This window comes from Tamandua tetradactyla, chromosome 25, assembly GCF_023851605.1.
Source record: "Tamandua tetradactyla isolate mTamTet1 chromosome 25, mTamTet1.pri, whole genome shotgun sequence".
In the NCBI taxonomy this organism is placed as follows: Eukaryota; Metazoa; Chordata; class Mammalia; order Pilosa; family Myrmecophagidae; genus Tamandua; species Tamandua tetradactyla.
In genome coordinates this window covers 35,651,758-35,671,148 of record NC_135351.1, presented here as the reverse complement: position 1 = coordinate 35,671,148, position 19,391 = coordinate 35,651,758, and the positions used below count along the sequence as shown (strand labels likewise).

The 19,391-nt window shown below is 36.0% G+C and overlaps 1 protein-coding gene across 8 annotated transcripts in view; it reads left to right on the top strand.

The window, feature by feature from the left end:
* Positions 1-19,391, top strand: part of AHI1 (Abelson helper integration site 1) — a 209,330-nt gene that overhangs the window by 119,912 nt on the left and 70,027 nt on the right. For all 8 annotated transcript variants that reach the window (XM_077144078.1, XM_077144075.1, XM_077144074.1 and 5 more), the window contains exon 22: positions 11,785-11,840. In XM_077144078.1, the coding sequence (XP_077000193.1) occupies positions 11,785-11,840 (56 nt within the window). The remainder of the gene's footprint in view (positions 1-11,784; positions 11,841-19,391) is intronic.

Below are 19,391 nucleotides of genomic sequence, written 5' to 3'. Positions count from 1 at the left end.
CCAGTCGCAGCCTTTATTGTCCCATGGGTGTGAGTCTCTCTCCAAATCTCTCTCTCTTGTCAGGACATTAGCCATTGGATTAGGGCCACCCAAATCCTGTATTATTTCATCTTAACTTAATTACATCTGCAAAGACCTTATTTTCAGATATGGTTACATTCACAGGTATCAGAGTTTAAGACTTCAACATATATCTTTTCTGGGGGGATACAATTCAACCCACTACACCTACTATAAGATCATTAAAAATCTATTAAAAGCCTATGCTTTTTTTCCATACTTTTAATTTTTTTCAAAATCAGAAAAAGTTGAAAAAAATAGTAAAATATAAAACCCTTAGATATACTTCTCTTCTCCCAAAACTTCATCATGCATTTGCTAAGAATAAGGATATTCTTCTGTATAACCACAGTACCATAATCACACCTAAGAATATTAGTTATTACCCTATAGTGTCATCTAATAAACAGTTCGTATTCAGATTTTCCTAATTGTATGAAGAACATCTTTAAACAGTTTTTTGTTTGCCTACCTAGTATCTAGTCCAGGTTCACAATTACACTGGTATTTGTGTCATTGTAGTCTCATCTAATCTAGAATAATTTCCTCCTTTTTTGTGTTTTCATGATATTAGGTTTTCTAAAATCTGGCAGGGCCAGTCTGTGATAGAAAGTCCAGTGTTTTGCATTTATCTATTTCTTTGTGATTAGATTCAGACTAAATTTTTTTGGCATGAGAACTAAGTGATATACACCTTTGTACATCATATCAGGAGACATGTAATGTCAGGTTGACCCAATATTGGTGTTGTTAAGTGTGGTTCTTGTTTAAGGTGGTAAATACTAGATCTGTCCTTTGTGAAAATGAATTTTTTCTTTGTAATTTCGGAGAAATGTGTATAAGATGTTACTTTGAGACCCTGTGAATATCCTGTTCTCCAATAAACTGCTCAGCATTTTCAGCATCACTTAAAGATCCTGGCCTGAATTAATTATTTTAGAGGCGGCCACCAATGGTGGTTTCCCAATGCCGTCATTCCATTTACATTTACTGAGTGGCATTTTTCAGGCAAGAAGTTCCTTTATTTCCTTTCCTGTCTTTCTTTCTGAATATTATGTGGTGTTTTTTTGTTGTTTGTTTGTTTGTTTTGCTGGGGTGCATGGTCCGGGGATCGAACCCTTGTCTCCTGCATGGAAGGCGAGCATTCTACCACTGAGCCACCTGTGCACCCTGTATTTGTCTGTAATTAGCGTATTATAGTTCTTTCCTGTCATTTTTGCTTTGTTGCTCAAATGGTCCCTTGATTTAGCAAATGAGAACCTCTTCATGCCTGTTTACCTGTCCTTTGACATGAGCCAGTCAGATTTTGAGCACTTCCTCACTTATGATGTCCTAGGTTCACCTTGCACTTTACATTCCTGCACCTGGGACCAGTTATTTCTTTAAGGAGTCCTGGTATGATTTAGTGGACAGTGGCACTTACAAATTAAAATCTGACACTTTGTGTGCTCATTACTATTGGGATATCATTTCTTGTAGACCCTTTCAGTACACAAATCTAGGGGAAAACATTTTTTTGATCAGTTTATACTAATATTTCCAAAGCAAATTTAAACTTACCTTTATTGGATATTTATATCTTTTTGTTATAGTGCAAAAAATATAGTTTATATTAGCATATGTTTTCTTTATTTGCTTTAACTTATACATATAATTGCATATAATAATTTCAGAACAATACCAATATTAATGATGGTAAATCTAAGTAACATTTAAGATTTCTTTGTGATTCTTTCTGTCCTTAGAATATATCTCACCAAATACAGTCATATTGTGCCCAAAAGTTACTTAAAACTACATAGATAACCATTTTCATTAGTTTCTCTTTATTCTTTTTATTTTTCTTTTTGCAGAAATAAGAATACAGCTATGAATATATACGTATATATACATATATAGTTTTTATTTTTCTCCTTTCTTACACAAAAGGTATATATATGTATGTATATGTTTGCGCATATATACATACATACATACACATATATGTATATATACATTTTTTTCACTCAACACGTCCTTGAAATCACTCCATATCATTTCATTGAGACTCTCATTATTGTTTTATACTGCTACTTTCTACTTGATTATGTGAATGAACCACATTTGGGTTAATGCCAGCATTTTCTTATTACAAATACTACCACAGTGAATAACCTTGTTTATAAGTTGTCTTATATTTGTAGAATTTTGTCTTCGGGATAAATTTTTATTGTTTGGGTTGTTGAATAAAAGGGTAAATGTGCTTGCAGTTTTCCTTCCCCCACGGGGATTGTAAAATCGTGCTTTCCTAGCAACATTACATGAGAATGTTTGCTGTCTCACAGCCTTGTCCATAGGGTTTTTTAAACTTTGGAAGTTTTGCTAGTTTAAGTAAAAAATTGCTCCTTGCTTTAGTTTAAATATACATTTTACAAATTATGAGTGTAGTTGAGCATCTGTTTATATGTTTGTGTACCTCCTGTTTTATCTTTTTCTGATAAGTCTATTAATGTCTTTTGCCTTTTTTAATTTAGGGTTTTGAGGGCTCCCCACCCCCACTTGGGTTTTAAAAACTCTTTATGCAATGGGGAGACTCATCTTTTGTCTATAAGTTGCAGATTTGTTTCTCCAGTTTGCTATTTGGTTTTTGACTATGGAATTTAGCTTTTAATTTAACCCTAAATTTAAAAAGTCAAAAAAACTTTAATAGATTTTATCAGAAAAATATAAAACAGGAGGTACATAAATGTATAAAAAGATGCTTAACTACACTCGCAATTTTAAAAATGTGTATTTAAACTAAACTGAGGAACAATTTCCTACTTAAATTGGCAAAATTTAAATTTTATTTCAAAAGGCTTTCCCCATACCTACTTGTTTTAGTTTCCTACGTTGCTTAAAGCAGATACCATGAAATGCATTAGCTCAAACAATGGGAATTTGTTAGCTTACAGTTTAAGGCCACGAAAATGTCCAAATCAAGGCATCATCAGAGCAGTGCTTTCTTCCCAAAGACTGGCTGCCTGCGTTCCATGACTTCTCTGTCCCATGGTGAGACACATGGCAACAACTGCTGCTCTCTCCCTTTTCTTCCAGGTTTCACTGATTTCAGCTTCTTGCTTCTGTGCCTTTCTGTCTCTGTATTCATTCTGTTTATAAAGGATTCCAGTAATAGGATTAAGACAAATCCTGAATAAGGTGGTCCGCACCTAATTGATGTAGCCTTATCACAAGATCCTGCTTACAACAAGTTCACACTAAGTGATTTATTCAATTTAAGAACGTGTTTTTCTGGAGTACATACAGCTTCAAACCAATAAGCTGGATTTGTAAAAGAATTGTGTTTTCTTCTAGGATTATAATAGCTTCATTTTTAGCATTTAAATATATGATCCAGGGAGGGCTACAGTGGCTCAGCAGGCAGAGTTCTTGCCTGCCATGCTGGAGACCCAGGTTCGGTTCCGGTACCTGCCCATGCAAAAAAATTAAATAAATAAAAATAAATAAATAAATATATATATGATCCATTAACTATTTGTTATCCTGGTCTATGAGGTGAGGAAAATATCCTATTTCTTTTTCCAGATGACCATCCAGTTGTCCCAATATCATGTATTTAAAAAATCTCCTACTATTCGTATACTTCCTTTCCATCTGTACTTGGATCTGTTTCTGAAGTTCTTAATCTCTTCCTCTGTATATATTTCATGCATTAGTACTATGTTGTTTTTTTTTTTTACATGGGCAGGCACGGGGAATTGAACCCGGGTCCTCTGGCATGGCAGGCAAGCATTCTTGCCTGCTGGGCCACTGTGGCCCACCCAGTCCTATGTTGTTTTAACTGCAAACACTTTTTATAGTATGTACTGAAATTCAGTAATGCTTATCCCTACTCACTGCTCTCTTTTTTTCAGGATTTTTCTAAGTATTTACTCATGTAACTTCTATATGAATTTTAGAATCAGCTTGTCTAGTAGCTGGAAAAAAAACATTATTATTGGAATCATGTTAAATTCATCTATTATCTTGGCAGATTTGAATTTTATGGTGTTACTTTGTTCTGTCTCAGAACAAGAGATGTCTTTCCAATTCAAGACTGCTTATGCCTTAGTTTTCATCATTTTGTTTTGCACGTTGTATTTATGCAAGTATTTTATATTGCTAACATAAATGAATGTTTTCTTCCATTATATTTTCCAACTGTTTGTTGAAATATATACAGGATATTAATTTTTGTTTACCAGATTTCATATTTTAACTTTCTGAATTATTTTGTTAGCCCTATTATTGGTTGTGCTACTTTTATCATTTCTTCTTTTGGTCATTTAATCTGTACATTATGGTTCTTATAATCTCTTGCAATCTCAATGCAGACAACTTTATGTGAAATTTTGACAGAAAAGGCCCATGTGTTCTTAAATTCAATTTTCTGCTGTAACGTAATGCATTTTATTTCACTTCTTTGTAGCCATAGGTAATCAAAGCATAATTCTCTCTCTGTGCTGTATAGAGTTCATGGGGATTTCCAAAATTCAAAAAGAATACATAGTTATTGTATTGCCTGAATCATAATTGAGTTTAAAAAGTGCCGTGACATGGAAAATAGAGGCTCTCTTGTCTAGCACAGTGCTTTGTGCTTAGTGGGTAATCTATAAACATTTGGTGATGAAACAGAAGATACACATTATGGCTTCAGAATTTGGCACATGTTCTTGCTTCTTTTTTTTCTTTTGCAATAAATCTGATTGTCTTTGTTCCCCTTGTTGTTTCTGAGTTGAAAGTTGGTAGAATTGAAGAAATTTTTCAAGTACATTCTCCTAGTCAAATCAGTCAGGCACAATGGGGTTATTTTGGTTTGCTGGAACTGCCAGCACTTAACATACCAGAAATTGGTTGGCTTTTTCAATAAGGATTTATTAGGTTACAAATGTACAGTTCTAAGACCATGAAAATGTCCAAATAAGGCATGAAGAGGAAGATACCTTCTCTGAGGAAAGGCCGCTGGCATCTGGGGTTCTTCTGTCACGTGGCAAGGCACAGGGCAGTGTTTGTTGGTCCTTCTCTCCTGAATTCTGCTTTCAAAATGGTTCTTTCTCTCTCCTCTGTGGGTCCATCTTGCTTCTCCCAGGGCTTTTTCTCTCTAAACTCTGGGTTTATACTGTCTTTTATCCTTTTCACAAAGGACCCCAGTGAAGGATTAAGACCCACCTTGAATGAGCTGAGTTACGCTTCAATTGAAACAACTTAACCAAAAGGTCCCACCCACAATAGGTCTGCCCCCACAAGAATGGATTAAAAGAACATAGTTTCTTCTGGGTTACATGATAGATTCAAACCAACGTAGGTGTAAAAGGACCAAATAAAATACCTGAAGTGTCTCTCAAGAAACATAAAATTTCTTCCATTATCTTTTGTAGGTTGTGCTAATATCTGGAAAATTAAAAAGATTTTTCAGTAATGCATTTAAATTTGACAGTAAATGTGGAACTTTACCAAGGTAGTAAATTAACATTTTTGAAAACAGTCCCAGAGCATTAACTCAAACATCCCGATTACAAATGTACACAGTTAACCTGGTGTTATAGCCTGTGAACATGATGTTCATTTCGTGAGCAGTTAAGCCAACTCTTGAAGATCTGGGTACTGTGGATACAAAGATGAGTAACACAGGTCCCAACCACAGGAGCTGAACAAATACATAAATGGGTTTTGGGGGTTGGGGACTTAGATGCATGGGTTTCTGTCCTGGTTTGTATGTTCTTGGGAAAGTTACTTACTTTCTGAAAGCCACTGTTTCCTTCTTTTTAAATGGGGAGATCTTTGTGGTTTGTTAAAAGTTCTTAATAATTGTCCTGTGTTTGTTTTGTTTTAATTGAAGTAATCTAACCTCTCCCATTGGGCTCAGTAGGTGACACCAATTGACGTTCATTTGATCTTCTTCAGGTTACTAAGGCTGTTTAAAAGAGTTATTAGTTTTCTTTATCTGCTTTTGGTTCATGACTCCAACTGTACTGATGGAAGTCTAAATTTTGACAAAAACAAAAAGAACCTGGCCAACTGTTGCCCTTCTGCTGAGGCAGAGAAATAAGCTTCTCTCCTCAAGCCTTATCTGGTACAAGACAACAGTCTCTAAATGACTGGGCATCACAGCACATTCTTCTACAGAATAGGCTCCTTCCAGTTCTACTCTGGTCCATAGGATCTGCCAGGCCCTTGATGTACTAAAGCATTTGGTTCCCAAGAGGATTTAAGCTTCTGCTAGCTGAGAGCCCTCCATGAACTCTGAAATCCCGGTCTTCTGCCCACATCTTTGGAAGATGCCTCCTTTCCCTGCATAGGTCCTTTCTCAGTGCCAAAGAGAACAAAGCACCCCCACCTCCTGCCCAACACAGTGGAACTGAGACCTCAGAAGAAACTTCATTTTCTTATGTACTCTCCTACGTTTGCCAGACCTCAAGCCTTGGTCTTTGTAAGTCTCTAGAAAGGTACTGTTTTAGTTTGTTAATGCTGCAGAAGATGCAATATACCAGAAATGAGTTGGCTTTTATAAAGACAATTTATTAAGTTACCAGTTTACAGTTCTAAGGCCATAACAATGTCCAAACTAAGGCATCCAGAGAAAGATACCTTAACTCAAGAAGGGCTGATTGGGAAGGCACTTGGCCTATGTCTGCTGGTCCTTTGGCTTCTGGTTTCAGTTTCCCTGAGGGTGTTTTCTTTCTGCATCTCTAAACATCTCTGTTTGTGTTGGCTCTGAGCTTTTTCCAAAATAGTTCCCACTTAAAGGGCCCCAGTAAGTGGATTAAGATCTACCTTGGATGGACAGAGATACCTCTCCATGGAAATCACCATAATCAAAAGGTCCCACCCACAATTGGGTGGGTCATATCTCCATGGAAACAACTTAATCAAAAAGCTCCCCCCCAAGCCCAGAGTAAGAATAAGGGCTTTTAGTCCTGTACAGTTTAATGTAATGTCTGGATACATCCTTGAATATGTTAAGCAGATAATCAAAAAGTATTGGCAAAATCTCTTGAGGGATGGTAGAAAAAAATATGGGACTATTAAGCTTTACAATCAGGGAATCCCCTCATACTGGGTCAAATATTAGGGACAGCGAAATCAATAGACGAAGCCCTTGATCTTGAGGCTTACTCTTGTGAAGCTTATGTAGATAGCAGAGAAGCTTACTATAGGTATACCTAAGAGTTACTTCTGGGGGACCTTTTTTGTTACTCAGATGTGGCCTCATTCTCTCTAAGGCCAGCCTGTAAGTGAAATCATTGCCTTCCCACCTATGTGGGACATGCCATCCAGGAATGAAATTCTCCCTAGTAACGTGGGAGATGACTCCCAGGGATGAGTTCAGCCCTCACACAGTGGGATCAACAATTCCATCCTGACCAAAAAGGGGAAAAGAAGTGTAACTAAATAAAGTTTCAATGGCTGAGAGAGTTCAAGTGGAGTCAAGAGGCTACTCTGGATGTCACTTTCATGCAAGCTTCAGTTAGACATTGCTACCTATCATAACTAACCAAACCCCAACCAAAACCATTCCAACCAATCCTAAAGAACATCAATATAGAAGATTCTGCAGAGGTTTCATGCATTAGGATAACTTTCCAAAAACCAACAACCTCCAGATGAGTCCCTGGACCAGGTAAGTCCTGATAACTAGAGGGCCCAGCCTCTCTAGAGCATCAGCTAGTTTCATCTCCCTACTCCATATTATTGACAGCCCCTTCCAACATGAACAAGTTAGAATGGCCATAGCCCAAATACTCCTAAAGAGTGGGATAAAAGCATCAAAGGTGATGGTGGAGTTAAACAGGGAACGTAGGGTTTGACAAACGAATATGACTGCTGAATCATTAAATTGATACTTCTTTTAGTCTCCAGTATCTTAGAGCAGCTAGAAGAAAAAAACCTAAAATTATGGAATTGTAACCCATACCAAACTTTGAAATCTGTTCTACAACTAATTGTTGTGCTATGCTTTGAAATGTATCACTTTTTTGCATTTATGTTATTTTTCACACACAAAAAAGAGAAAAGTCAATTTGATGATAAAAAGAATATTTATTCCTTCTAGCCTTCTATATTCTGGAGCAGCTAGAAAGAAAAATTTGAGATGATGGTATGGTAGCCCATGACAAACTCTGGAATCTGTCCTATAGCTACTTGTTGAGGAGTGCTTTGAAAAATATTGCTTTTTTCTTTCTTTACTTTTTATATGTTCTATTATTATAATTAAAAAAAGTTTTAAAAAAAAAGGATCCCACCCACACAGTAGGTCTTCCCCTGTCAAATGTAAATTAGGATTGAGAGAATATGACTTTTCTAGTATATACAAGTCTCAAACCAGCACAGGTACTACATTACTTCAGATTTTAAATTCCTTAAACAAGTGAAAAGAAGATGCTAACCTAGAAAGTTAAGTGAGAGGATTATCACAAAGGTAAAATCTACATAGGTAGAGATAAAATGAGCTGAAAAATTAAACAAGTAACAGGATACAGTTTCCCTGAGCAGCAGAATAATAAAAGTCTGAAGAGCGATGAGGGTTATCAGGTCCCAAAAAAGAGTAATGAAAACAGAGACACCCCTAGACATGTCTTAGTAAAATTTCTAATTTCCCAGACAAAGGGAAAACTGTGCACGCTTCTTGTAGAGGAGGAACAGGTTCCTTACATAGGAAAGAGAATCTCATGGGCATTGGACTTTTCATCTAAAACACTAGAAACTAAGAGATAGTGAATAACACATATAGCCTAGGGTAAAGGATTTCCTGTACAAAAATCCATTATTCAAACAAGGTATCATATATCTGCCAGGAAAGGAAGACATACTTGGAATTGCAAGGATTTATAGTATGCTCTATCCAAGGGGCAACTGAATCAGAACAGAAGGCTCAAAAGGCAGAAGAAAAGGTTGCTTTTTCTGTTAGACATAGTAGAAAACATACTTTTTCCCTAAGTATGTCCTTTTGCTTTCTGAGTTCATTCTTAGCACTTGCAAATTCTCATACATTCTACTTCCATACCTTTAAACTTAATTATATTGATGTATATAGAAGAATGGGGAAGTACAAGTTTAATTTTGGTGTGGGGGAAAGGTATATTGATAAATATAGGATCTTTGTTCATGTATTTTATTTGGATAAATAATTAATGAATGTTGTTGTTACAACACTTCTTTTTGTTCTCAGAACTTTTAATTTGTGTTCTGCCTTTCTTGCTCAATTTTAAACCATGTGAAGAAAGAAATTCAATATCAGGAGATAAAAATGCTTATAATAGCATATAATTAATTTTGAACATTGCAGTCTATACAGAGTGGACTCCATCATCTCATTTAACCCTTATGAAAGTCCTGTGGGATAGAAACCATTAATACCCTCCTCTTACAAATGAGGTGATGGAGACCAAGAGGTAAATGTTTCCCAGTAAACTCAACCAGTGAGATCTAAAACTGGACAGAGATGTTCCTCCTGCTCCCAAACCTCTGCTTCCAAAAATGGCTACTTTTTTTTGCTTGGGTCGCCTACCATATGCCTGCAAGAGCAGGAAATATTTTCTGCTAGGCTGGTTTACTGTACACATGTTGTTATTCTTTTTAATCTCATATTGAGGTTTTCTACTTAAAACATACCCTGTGATAACACAGACATTTTAACTATATTCCTTTGCAATTAATATAGTTTTAGCTTAGAACACAAATAGAGAAAAGTATTTTCATTTTATTGAATGTTTCCCAGAGAGCAAGCTAATAATAACAGGCTATACCTGAATAAAATGAAAGTGAGATACATATATAGATTTTTTTAAGTAAAATTTGCTTAAAATAGGAATTTGTTTTGTGACATTTTTCTTTAACTTATTCCTTTCTTCATATTCTTTACTGCAAGTTTGAACCATCGTTTCTGACTACATTTCCAAATGATGTCATTTCTCTAGGCGATCTAAATTTATAACTAATTTATAACTTTGGACCATCCACCTTTTAAAATTCTAGTTTTCAACACATTCTTATCCTGAAATTGAAACTATAAAATATGTACAGTAATTGGGTAAAATGAGGATATAGATTTTTTGTTTGTTTTGCATGATTGTAAAGTCACTTCTAATAATTTTATAATCAAATATCAGCCTAGATCAGTTTTCTAACAGTCAGATAGCAACAGTGAGAATACAGGTAAGATGTTACTAATTCCTGAAGCCCGTGGCATGGATAATCAGATGTGAAAGCCCGTGTGGTATGCAGCCTGGGTCAGCAGCTATAGCTTCCAAAGGCCGCAGGAGTGTGGGGGCCGGACATTGGGGATTTCATGCTTTGTTCTGTGTACGTCTTTATTCAAGAATCTGCATTATTTCAATGTTTTCCAACATGTATTTGCTTATGATTTAAAAAAAATTAAACTCTTCAATCTAAGAAATTTAAAAAGTCAATGTTATTCTATGAAAAAATGTCTTTCCATCAAAATTAATTTGAACACTTTACGAGGAATTACTCTTAAGACTAAACCCTATTAGTTTACTCTACAGCATTTTTTCAAAAACAGTCATCTCTGTTTTACTAGAGTTTTACCTTTTGATCAGAAATCATAATTTATTCATCTTTTATCCCTGAGTAGCTGCTGAGTAAATTTTAGTTGATTGGATGAAGGTAAGATATTTGAATGCATTTTGCTTCACTGGCAAACAGCTGTCAAAGGAAAAATTTTTAATGAAATTAAAACTACATGTTTTTTCAATAATGTCTAATGGTGCTTTGTTCATTTTCAATGCACTCTTGCAAAATGGTAGTAAGCAATTGTTTTGTGTTGATCACACTTAATGCCTTACCATACTGTAAGAAAATGAGTTAAATGCTTCCACAGGAGAGGTACTAGATTTTGCTTCAACCAGGAATTTTGCTGGGCTAGTAACAGTAGCATTAGGCTAATAACATCAGCCTTCTCACCTCTAACCAGCCCTGCAGGGGACAGCCTTGAGCATTATCCAGTGTCCTAACTCAGATGTTGGCTTGCTGATGGACAGAAATTGGAAGGTGAATGAGACTCACACCTGGGTTCATTTAACTTGGGCATGAGATGTAACGTGTTACATCTTTAAAAGCTGTTCATTACAAAGAAATGCAGTCAAGGACACTGGAAACAAAAAGATAATCCCACATATGATAAAAGCCTTTTCTCCAAGTTTAGCAGGCAATGTTATCATTTTAAAGGAGAGAATTAGAGGAATTTTTATTTTCTTCAGATACTCCTTGAATACAATAAAGAGCAGGATGTTGCAGCAGGGAGTCAGGTGATCTAAAAGAAATTCCAATAGACTTATTTATTCCTTGTGAGAAAATAAGGAAGTGATTCCTTTCATAGCCCTTGTGATCATTTCTTACGAAAACCTGATGACCTCAAGTCAGAAGTAAAACTTTCATGGAAGAAACGCTGCAGAGCCCAGACAACGGCATCGGTTTGGAGCCACAAGCAGGACACGGACACTGCTGGCTCTGTGCTGGGCTCGGCTTGAGTGGAAAATTGGCCCAGCTAACCTGGTGTCAGCTCTTAGGTAGCTAAACCCTCCCGCTGTTTCTGACCAAAGGATTCCTGGAAGGACTTTGAAGGATCCTGCTGTACGAGCGAGCCTCTTTTCTTGGAAGCTCTAGGAGGCATGTCTTACTACCATGAATGTCTTCAAGAGAAAATGGACATAAGAAGCAAATATTCACAGTCTTTTCTTTTCATAGGGATTGTCAGTGAAGAAAGAAAACCCTGTATCCAACATGTGGATCCAGCACCAACGGTAAGACAGTCTGCTCTGCCTTGCTAAAACTGATGAGAAGCTGCAAGATGACACTGGTTCCCGTGGCACAGAATGCCCACGTGGAAAACTCCTGTGGCCTCCCTTCAGTCAAATGTTCTGTTCTCTCAAGAATATTAACCTTAAGCTTTCTGCTCAGTAAGGGAGACATCATGTTTAGTATTTTTGCCAGAAAATTAGAAGATAAAATCCTATATCTTATTTAGGGATACTTATGTTTATGAACAGAATGCTTCATTTATTTAAAAATAGTCAGTGATTTTGATAAAGTATTGTAAATTCTTGTGCAGATTGATTTAAGCCCTCCTTAAAATGACTCTTATTTTGTGTGCTGTCATCACTTTTTAGAGTAAATGTTTGTTATATTGACAGGAGGCCATTATGCTTTATTTCTTTTGCAGGTTACTTTGCTTAATCATATATAGAAGTGAAATATTATATCTCATCCTAATTCTGGTATCGCTAAACAACTAGAAGGTGTTTAACAAATATGATATCTGTTTACTACATTTTTAAAAATTATAGACAATCATATAGAAGGAAGATAATTAAATTTCCCTTTATTTTAATTTCTGAGTTTCACGTTTAGTGTAAGATAGACATCAGTTGCAAGTCCCCAGTTGAAAGATGCATAGGATGCTCTAGAGCACGTCTTCTTCTTCCCTAAATAGAATCTTGTTTTTTTTCTTTTTTATAATAAATCTTTCAAGTGTTCCATGTGATTTATTACATCTTGTTGTGAAAAGATTTGATAAGACCTCTTTTTTTGAAAATATTTAGTATTAAACTGTATTTGAAGTATATTACAAATTTTCTGTTTGTGATAAATCCATAAGAATGATCTAACATATTTGATAACTTAAAACCTCGGGCTCCAGAAAAGACGAATATTTGAGGTATTAGTCCTCAGCCTAATCCTAAAAGGAAGTAGTTGGCTCGGGGATGTGTTTTAGTCATCCCATGGTGATTGTGCTAAAAATGTAGCCATAACATTATGTAAATTTTATTCTTTGGTAGTAAAAATTGAAGGTTAGTAATTAAGGAAAATAAATTATTTTAATGTATTTGAATAATATAATATACTTGGATTATTTTACATACTTGTGAAGTTTTATTCCTGTAGCTTTACTATGGCACCTGTGTTTACATTTTGGTTTTGTTTGTACTTTCTGAGACTCAGAAGAGTACAGCATGCCACAGTTTTTTTAATTGCACCCTGCAGGCTGATTGTAGATTTCTGGGCTAATTAAATGATGAAGTCGTAGAACCAAATCCTGGTGCTATGAAATCATGAGAAATAATGCTGTTAACACATGGCTCTCCTGATCACAAAACAATCCCATAAATCAGGAAGAAAATAAGACTTCTACTCTGTGAAATCGATAAGATTTAATATTCTTGTATAGGCAGTTGCCAGAAACACCCATAATTTCCCCAGGTTTTGCCTTGAACCAGGCTCCTTTTTTGGTGTGATTTTCTGGGGCAGGAATAGCTGCTGTTTTCTCTTGTCTCTTTACTACAAACCAAATATGCTCTGACCCTCTCCCCAGTAGCCTCCCACCCTGTCAGTGTTAGCTGTGGTGCTTTCTCTGTCCTCCCAACGGAGTCTCCATCTGTTTCTCCCTTTGGTCCCTTTGATAATGTCTCACTTTCTCAGAAAGATCATTTTACCTAATTTCTGTTCTTTGAACCTATGAGTCCTTTCTCTAAAGGATTTAAGAGAAGAAAATGTTTGGAGATAAGGGAAATAGGAAGGCATCTGGAAATTCACAAAGCGGGAAAACATTGTGCCTGAATTTGGTACTGTACTGACCCCCAAAGAAAAGATGTCATGATTTTAAAGTTACTTTCTGGGGACTAAATAAAAACTAGAGTGGAAATTGGTCAGGATTTCAGAATGGCTGAAGCTGGGACCCTGGATGACTTCTTGCCCCCATGCTACCCTCCAATCACCACCTTTCTAACTGTGAACATTCTCCCATGCCTCTGGGGGGAATCCCTCTGAAGTACCACCAAGCCTGGCTTGGATCCAGGAGAGGGAAGATGCTGGTTCCGGCTTCTCAGCAGTGAGAGAAGTGAGTGCAAGCAAAATTCTCAAGTCTCTGTAGCAGGGAAAGATGTGCTTCTCCATATTCCAAGTTGGATTTCTAAATAAGCTTTCCAGTAAATTTATAGTGACAGGTGACAGATCCATTCTCTGGCACTATAATATCATGTGGTGTCCTTGAAGTACATAGAGGTGTGCCTGCAAAGGGAGCCACTCTGTCCCTTTTCTCTTGCCTCACTCTTACTTTCTTTAATTTATTTGTTTCCTTTCTTTGTTTTGTTTTCCTTTTATCACATGAGCTTTGATATTTTTGTTTGGGTTTTTATAGTTTACACTGCTTAAGAAAATAAATAGCTTTACCTTTTAAAAACTGTGATTGCTAGTTATCTTTAAGTTCTTTAAGAACATTCAACTTAAATTTCTCATAAAAATTGAGAATGAATTATCTTTAGAATCACTGCATTTGAAAGAAGGCATTTAGTATTCTCTTCTATTTTTTATTCTGTTCTCTGCCAATGATTTTTCAATCTTTGTTAATATACTCCAGATAAATAATGCTAAATTACTATTTTTAACTTTATAGCTAACGTCTTTTGAAAATATTTGACTTCTGCCATCAGGGTTATAATGGTTATTTTGCCCAAGTTCTGTTTTTCTCCTTAGATGGGAAATCTTATGTCAGCTTGTCCTCCTCCACTGTCCTTTCCCTTCCCTTCAGTTCCTGAACAGTTTGACCTAAAGCCATTAAGTGAGATGGAACAAGACCAGCATCCTCAGCTAGGGAAGGCAGTAAGTAGAGCGAGAACGGCTGGAGCAGGTTGGAGAGGGCTTCCACTCAAAGTGTGGCTTGGTGTGGAGTGTGGGATCCCCGGTGGCTGAGGAGGGCATCACCTAGGAGAAGGGCTGATGCTGAGACCCAGAGATTCCTTATATATGTGGAGTTGAACAAATAATTGAACATATTAGATGTTGGGAGCTGGTTTCTCATATTCAGGGGAGAAAGTTACAAATGTGGACAGACACAACCTAGCAGGATTGATGAATTGTAATTGGAGATATCATTGTGAAATTGTGGTTTTGATATGTAGAGAATGAGATGGATATAGGAGTGAATATAAATATCACTGCATATATACTCATTCACAGTTATTTCTTAGCCCTGTCCCTTAAAAGTGTCTGGAGGCAGCAACAGCCCAGTAGCAGTGAGGTCTCCTCGCACTTCCATCTTGACTTCTAAATTCCATGCTCCACAAAAAGAAGCCAATCCTTGGGAAAATGTCTGATTTCAGGGCTGGAGCTAGAAAATACAAGAAAAAAGCTCATGGAACACAAAAGTCTGTTGTGTCAGAAAGCAAGAAACTGCTCAGAATTTGATGGACATTTTAAAGAAATAGTGAAGTCAGCTTAAAGGGGTTTCCACTGGTCAAATCAAGGGCGCTTTATGCTTCAAAATAAATATTGTAACCCACTGGCTAAAACTGGCACCTAGGATTTCATACAGATCAAGAAATAGATAAATAAATATAGTTTGATGGGAATCAGATATTTGCAGAGTTTCAGAGTACCTCCTTCCCTTCACAAAGAAGAAAAGAGTAACTGTACAGTGGGAAGCCTACGAGACACAGCATAAACAAGTGGTCACAGCAAACAACTTTGGGAATCACATGCCACATGATAAGATGTAGTGAAAAGACGCTGCTTCTGTGGAATAACCTGAGTCTAACCATGAAGAAACCTCTGACATACACAAATTGAGGGACATTTTACAAAATAATAACGGGCCTATAGCTTTCAAAAGTGTCAAGGTCATGAAAGTCATAGAAAAACTCAGAAATTGTTCCACTCTGAAGGAGGCTAAAGAAAGATGGCAGCCAAACGCAACCCGATCCTTTTGCTATCAAGGACACTGTTGGGGCAGTTGGTGCAACTTGAGTGGCCCCTGAGGACTAGATGATCATCAGTGCTCATTTCCTGATTTTGCTGTGTGTATTTTATATAGGAGAATGTCTGGGTTTGTGATAAATACACAAGGATTTAAGGATGGCAGGGCACCGGGGCAAAATTTTACACTCAAGTGTAAGTTCTTTGCACTTTATTTCCATCTTTTCTCTAAGTTTGTGATGGTTCCAATAAAAATTACACCACGTACACAGATGTCATCACCTAAAGCTGATCCACGTCTTTTGGATGTAGTACCATATCTGTTTTTGTGGTGCCTATAAGAGTATTTTTAAAATATCCCCACATAGAATAGCCTTTCCATCAAAAAGAAGGATTAAAACTCTTTTTTAACTGCTTATACTTCTCATCACCACTCATTTACATGCTGTGCTCTTAATTTTGTGCATGTATAAGAGTACATTTTCAAGTCCTTTTTTTCCCAAGGAATATTTTAAAATGAGTGTTGTATCTCAGTCTACATATTAAAAAATATGTCATGTGTCTTTGCATACTTCAAATTGACTGGATATTTATTTATTTGGATATATAAGCTTTCCTTTCAAAACTTTGTGGAAATTGATAATGCTTTGCCTTCTGTCATTTAGTATTTCAGGAGGAACACCAAGCATCTGCTTGAATGTTAGTCTTTTGTGTAGTCAGCCTGCTTTGCCTACCTGTGTAGGATAAATGTCATTTTATTTTATTAATACCTGATGTTCCTAGTTCAATTTTTTTTTTTTTTTTTACATGGGCAGGCACTGGGAATTGAATCCAGTTCCTCTGGCCTGGCAGGCAAGCATTCTTGCCTTCTGAGCCACCATGGCCCGCCCTCCTAGTTCAAATTTGAAGGTTAAATGTATGGTCTTTTTTTAAAGTGTTTTGTTTTTTTTTTAATCTGAATTGTATTCACTCAGGCACTACTATTATAGAAAAAGCGAATAAGACACCAGACAGTCATAGTATAAAAATCGTTATATATTAGATTGTATGAGAAGAATCAGATCATGCCCCTTTAAGAAGTAATCCCTGCACCTGCTTATAGGCTGTGGCAAGATTAAGTATAATATCAGACTCAGATTAATTTGAGGTCATTTTCTGAACCCTAAGAGGCAGGTGTAAAGTTAGTTAATAGTTAAGTCAGCATAGACTTGAGTCCCGTATTTACTCTAAGTGAAGGACTTATTTACAAATCCAAAAGAAACAGCACCTAGCTTAAGGAAGTGTTTCCTCTCACATGTTGTTCTCTTCTTTGAGGTTATTACATGAGGAATATAGGTAAGTGTTAAATACCCTTTACTGTACAGTAATATGCACAGCAGATCTCACACACACCTTTTCTTATTTTCTGGTGGAATTATATTCATGTAAAAGGCATTGAAACATGATAAGCCATGATGAATATATAAGGAATTTTCCATGATTTGAAAAGGATAGTTTTTGAATTGAGAACTTCCATTGAAAACTGACATGATTAAATTCACATCCCAACAGTATGGCCTAATCTAATTAATTTGATTTTTATACCACTCTGACATTCCTAACCTGTAGCAGTAACTAATATTACTCACTTTCCCTAGTTCATTTAGTGATCCTTCACCCCTCATTAGTGAGAACACGTTTTCTTTTAACAAATGGAGTTGGGCAGTTTATAAGATTACAGCTTGCACTTCCCCAAAAGCCCACACAGCTACCCAAACAGGTTGGAGCAATTCTCGGCTGCTTATCAGGATTATACCAAATATGGGACATGTTGCCATTCATCTGAGTATCGCTTTAGTCATGAAGAATGACTAAATGGGAATTTTAGGAGGTGATTCATCATTCTACATAGATGTAAGACCAATTTCAGATTTGATTCTCGAACCATGTACCACCATCCCCCCAAAAAAGTCAATTGAGAAGAGAAAGACCAATTTTACAAGCTATTAAACTTCATTTCTGCAGTGACAGACTTTCTAGGTTGTCTAAGGGATGATTGATACATTTTTGTCACCTAATTTTTCATCACTAGTAAACTTTAGTTAGGCTATTTTATTATTCAAAAAAAGTTTCTAAGATGCTTGTGGTGTTGGTTGTACTAGTCTGTATCATACAAATTAAATTTTATTGTTTCTTATGAATTATCTGATATCTGTACTTACCCTATAACATTTTGAGTTGTTATTGCTAGATTGTAGTCATTGTTTAGACTACTCTGTAGATTCATAAGATTGCTACGTATTACATGTTACTCTTTAGTATAATGTTTTATCTATATATATATTTATATAAAATATATCTATTTTAAATTTTAGCATAATATTTGGATCAGCATAGTTAAAGATACATACATGAGTTCAAATAAGATGTCTTTTATCCAAAGGAAATACTTTATTTTCTACAATCTATAGAATTTACCAGGAATTCATAGTACATAAACTGTGGTGAATGTGTCCCTTTAAAACTCATAAAATAGAACTTATGGCCAACTTCTTCTTTTAGGTAATTACAGGGTGGAGAGGGAACTGATAAACTATAAGTTTTTATAACTTAAGTCATAAAAGAACCTATTTATATTTATTAATGCAGTAGCAACTCTAAGCAGTTCTATTGAAGTTTGTATTTGAAATTCAAATTTAAATGCAAAATAGATTCTCTTTTAAGATCACATAATTGAGTTGTCCATTTTTAAGTACTGCACATTAGTTTTCTCCAGACAGTCTACATTATGAAGCTTAGGTTGATTTTTCTCATTAGCATTCTCCACTGAAAATTTTAAAAATTTTTAAAATTTTCCTTAGACTATTCCTCCCGAAGACCCTTTTGGCTTTGCTAAATTGTTCTACCTGATGCACTTTTACAATACTGAAAATTTCATATTGCTAGAAAACTATAGCATAATAGTGGCAGAAGCTGAATGTGTTTCTAAATAATCACCAAATATTAGGTACACAGCATGCATTGTACAGTACTAGACCAAGCACTGGGTGGGCATGGAATGGTGTGGGCCAAGGGGATATTAAAAAATTTATTAAATATAGTTTGTGTCTCTATGTTGAGTAACTCTTGGTCTTGTTGGGAAAGTGAATTATAAATATTTAAATCCCACCACATGATAAAAGTTCAGAGCAATAATGGAAGTGATGTCACCAAGGCAGTTGATGCTTAAGTTTAGGAATATGTTACAGGCATGAAGCACTCCAGGAATTCCCAGGATTGGAGTGATCTGGGAAGGCTGTTGGGAGTGGGAAGATGCTATGCTGGATCTTAAGGAAAGATGTGACTTAAAAGTAGACAGGATGTTCTAGACCAGAGTAGCAGTGTGACCAGAGAGCATAACAGAAGAAAGGTTGACAGTGTACAGATGGTTTGACTGAAGCAGAGTGTTGAAGAACATGAGATATTCACTGGAAGATTGGAAAAGGCGATTAAGGTGTGACTTAGACCATTGAATATTAGGTAAAGACTTGATCAATATAAGCAATAATAAGGCATTTAAGCATGGAAATATGATCAAGAAGGTAAAAATTAAAATAGAGGCAACTCATGAAATGGGAGTGGGGTAG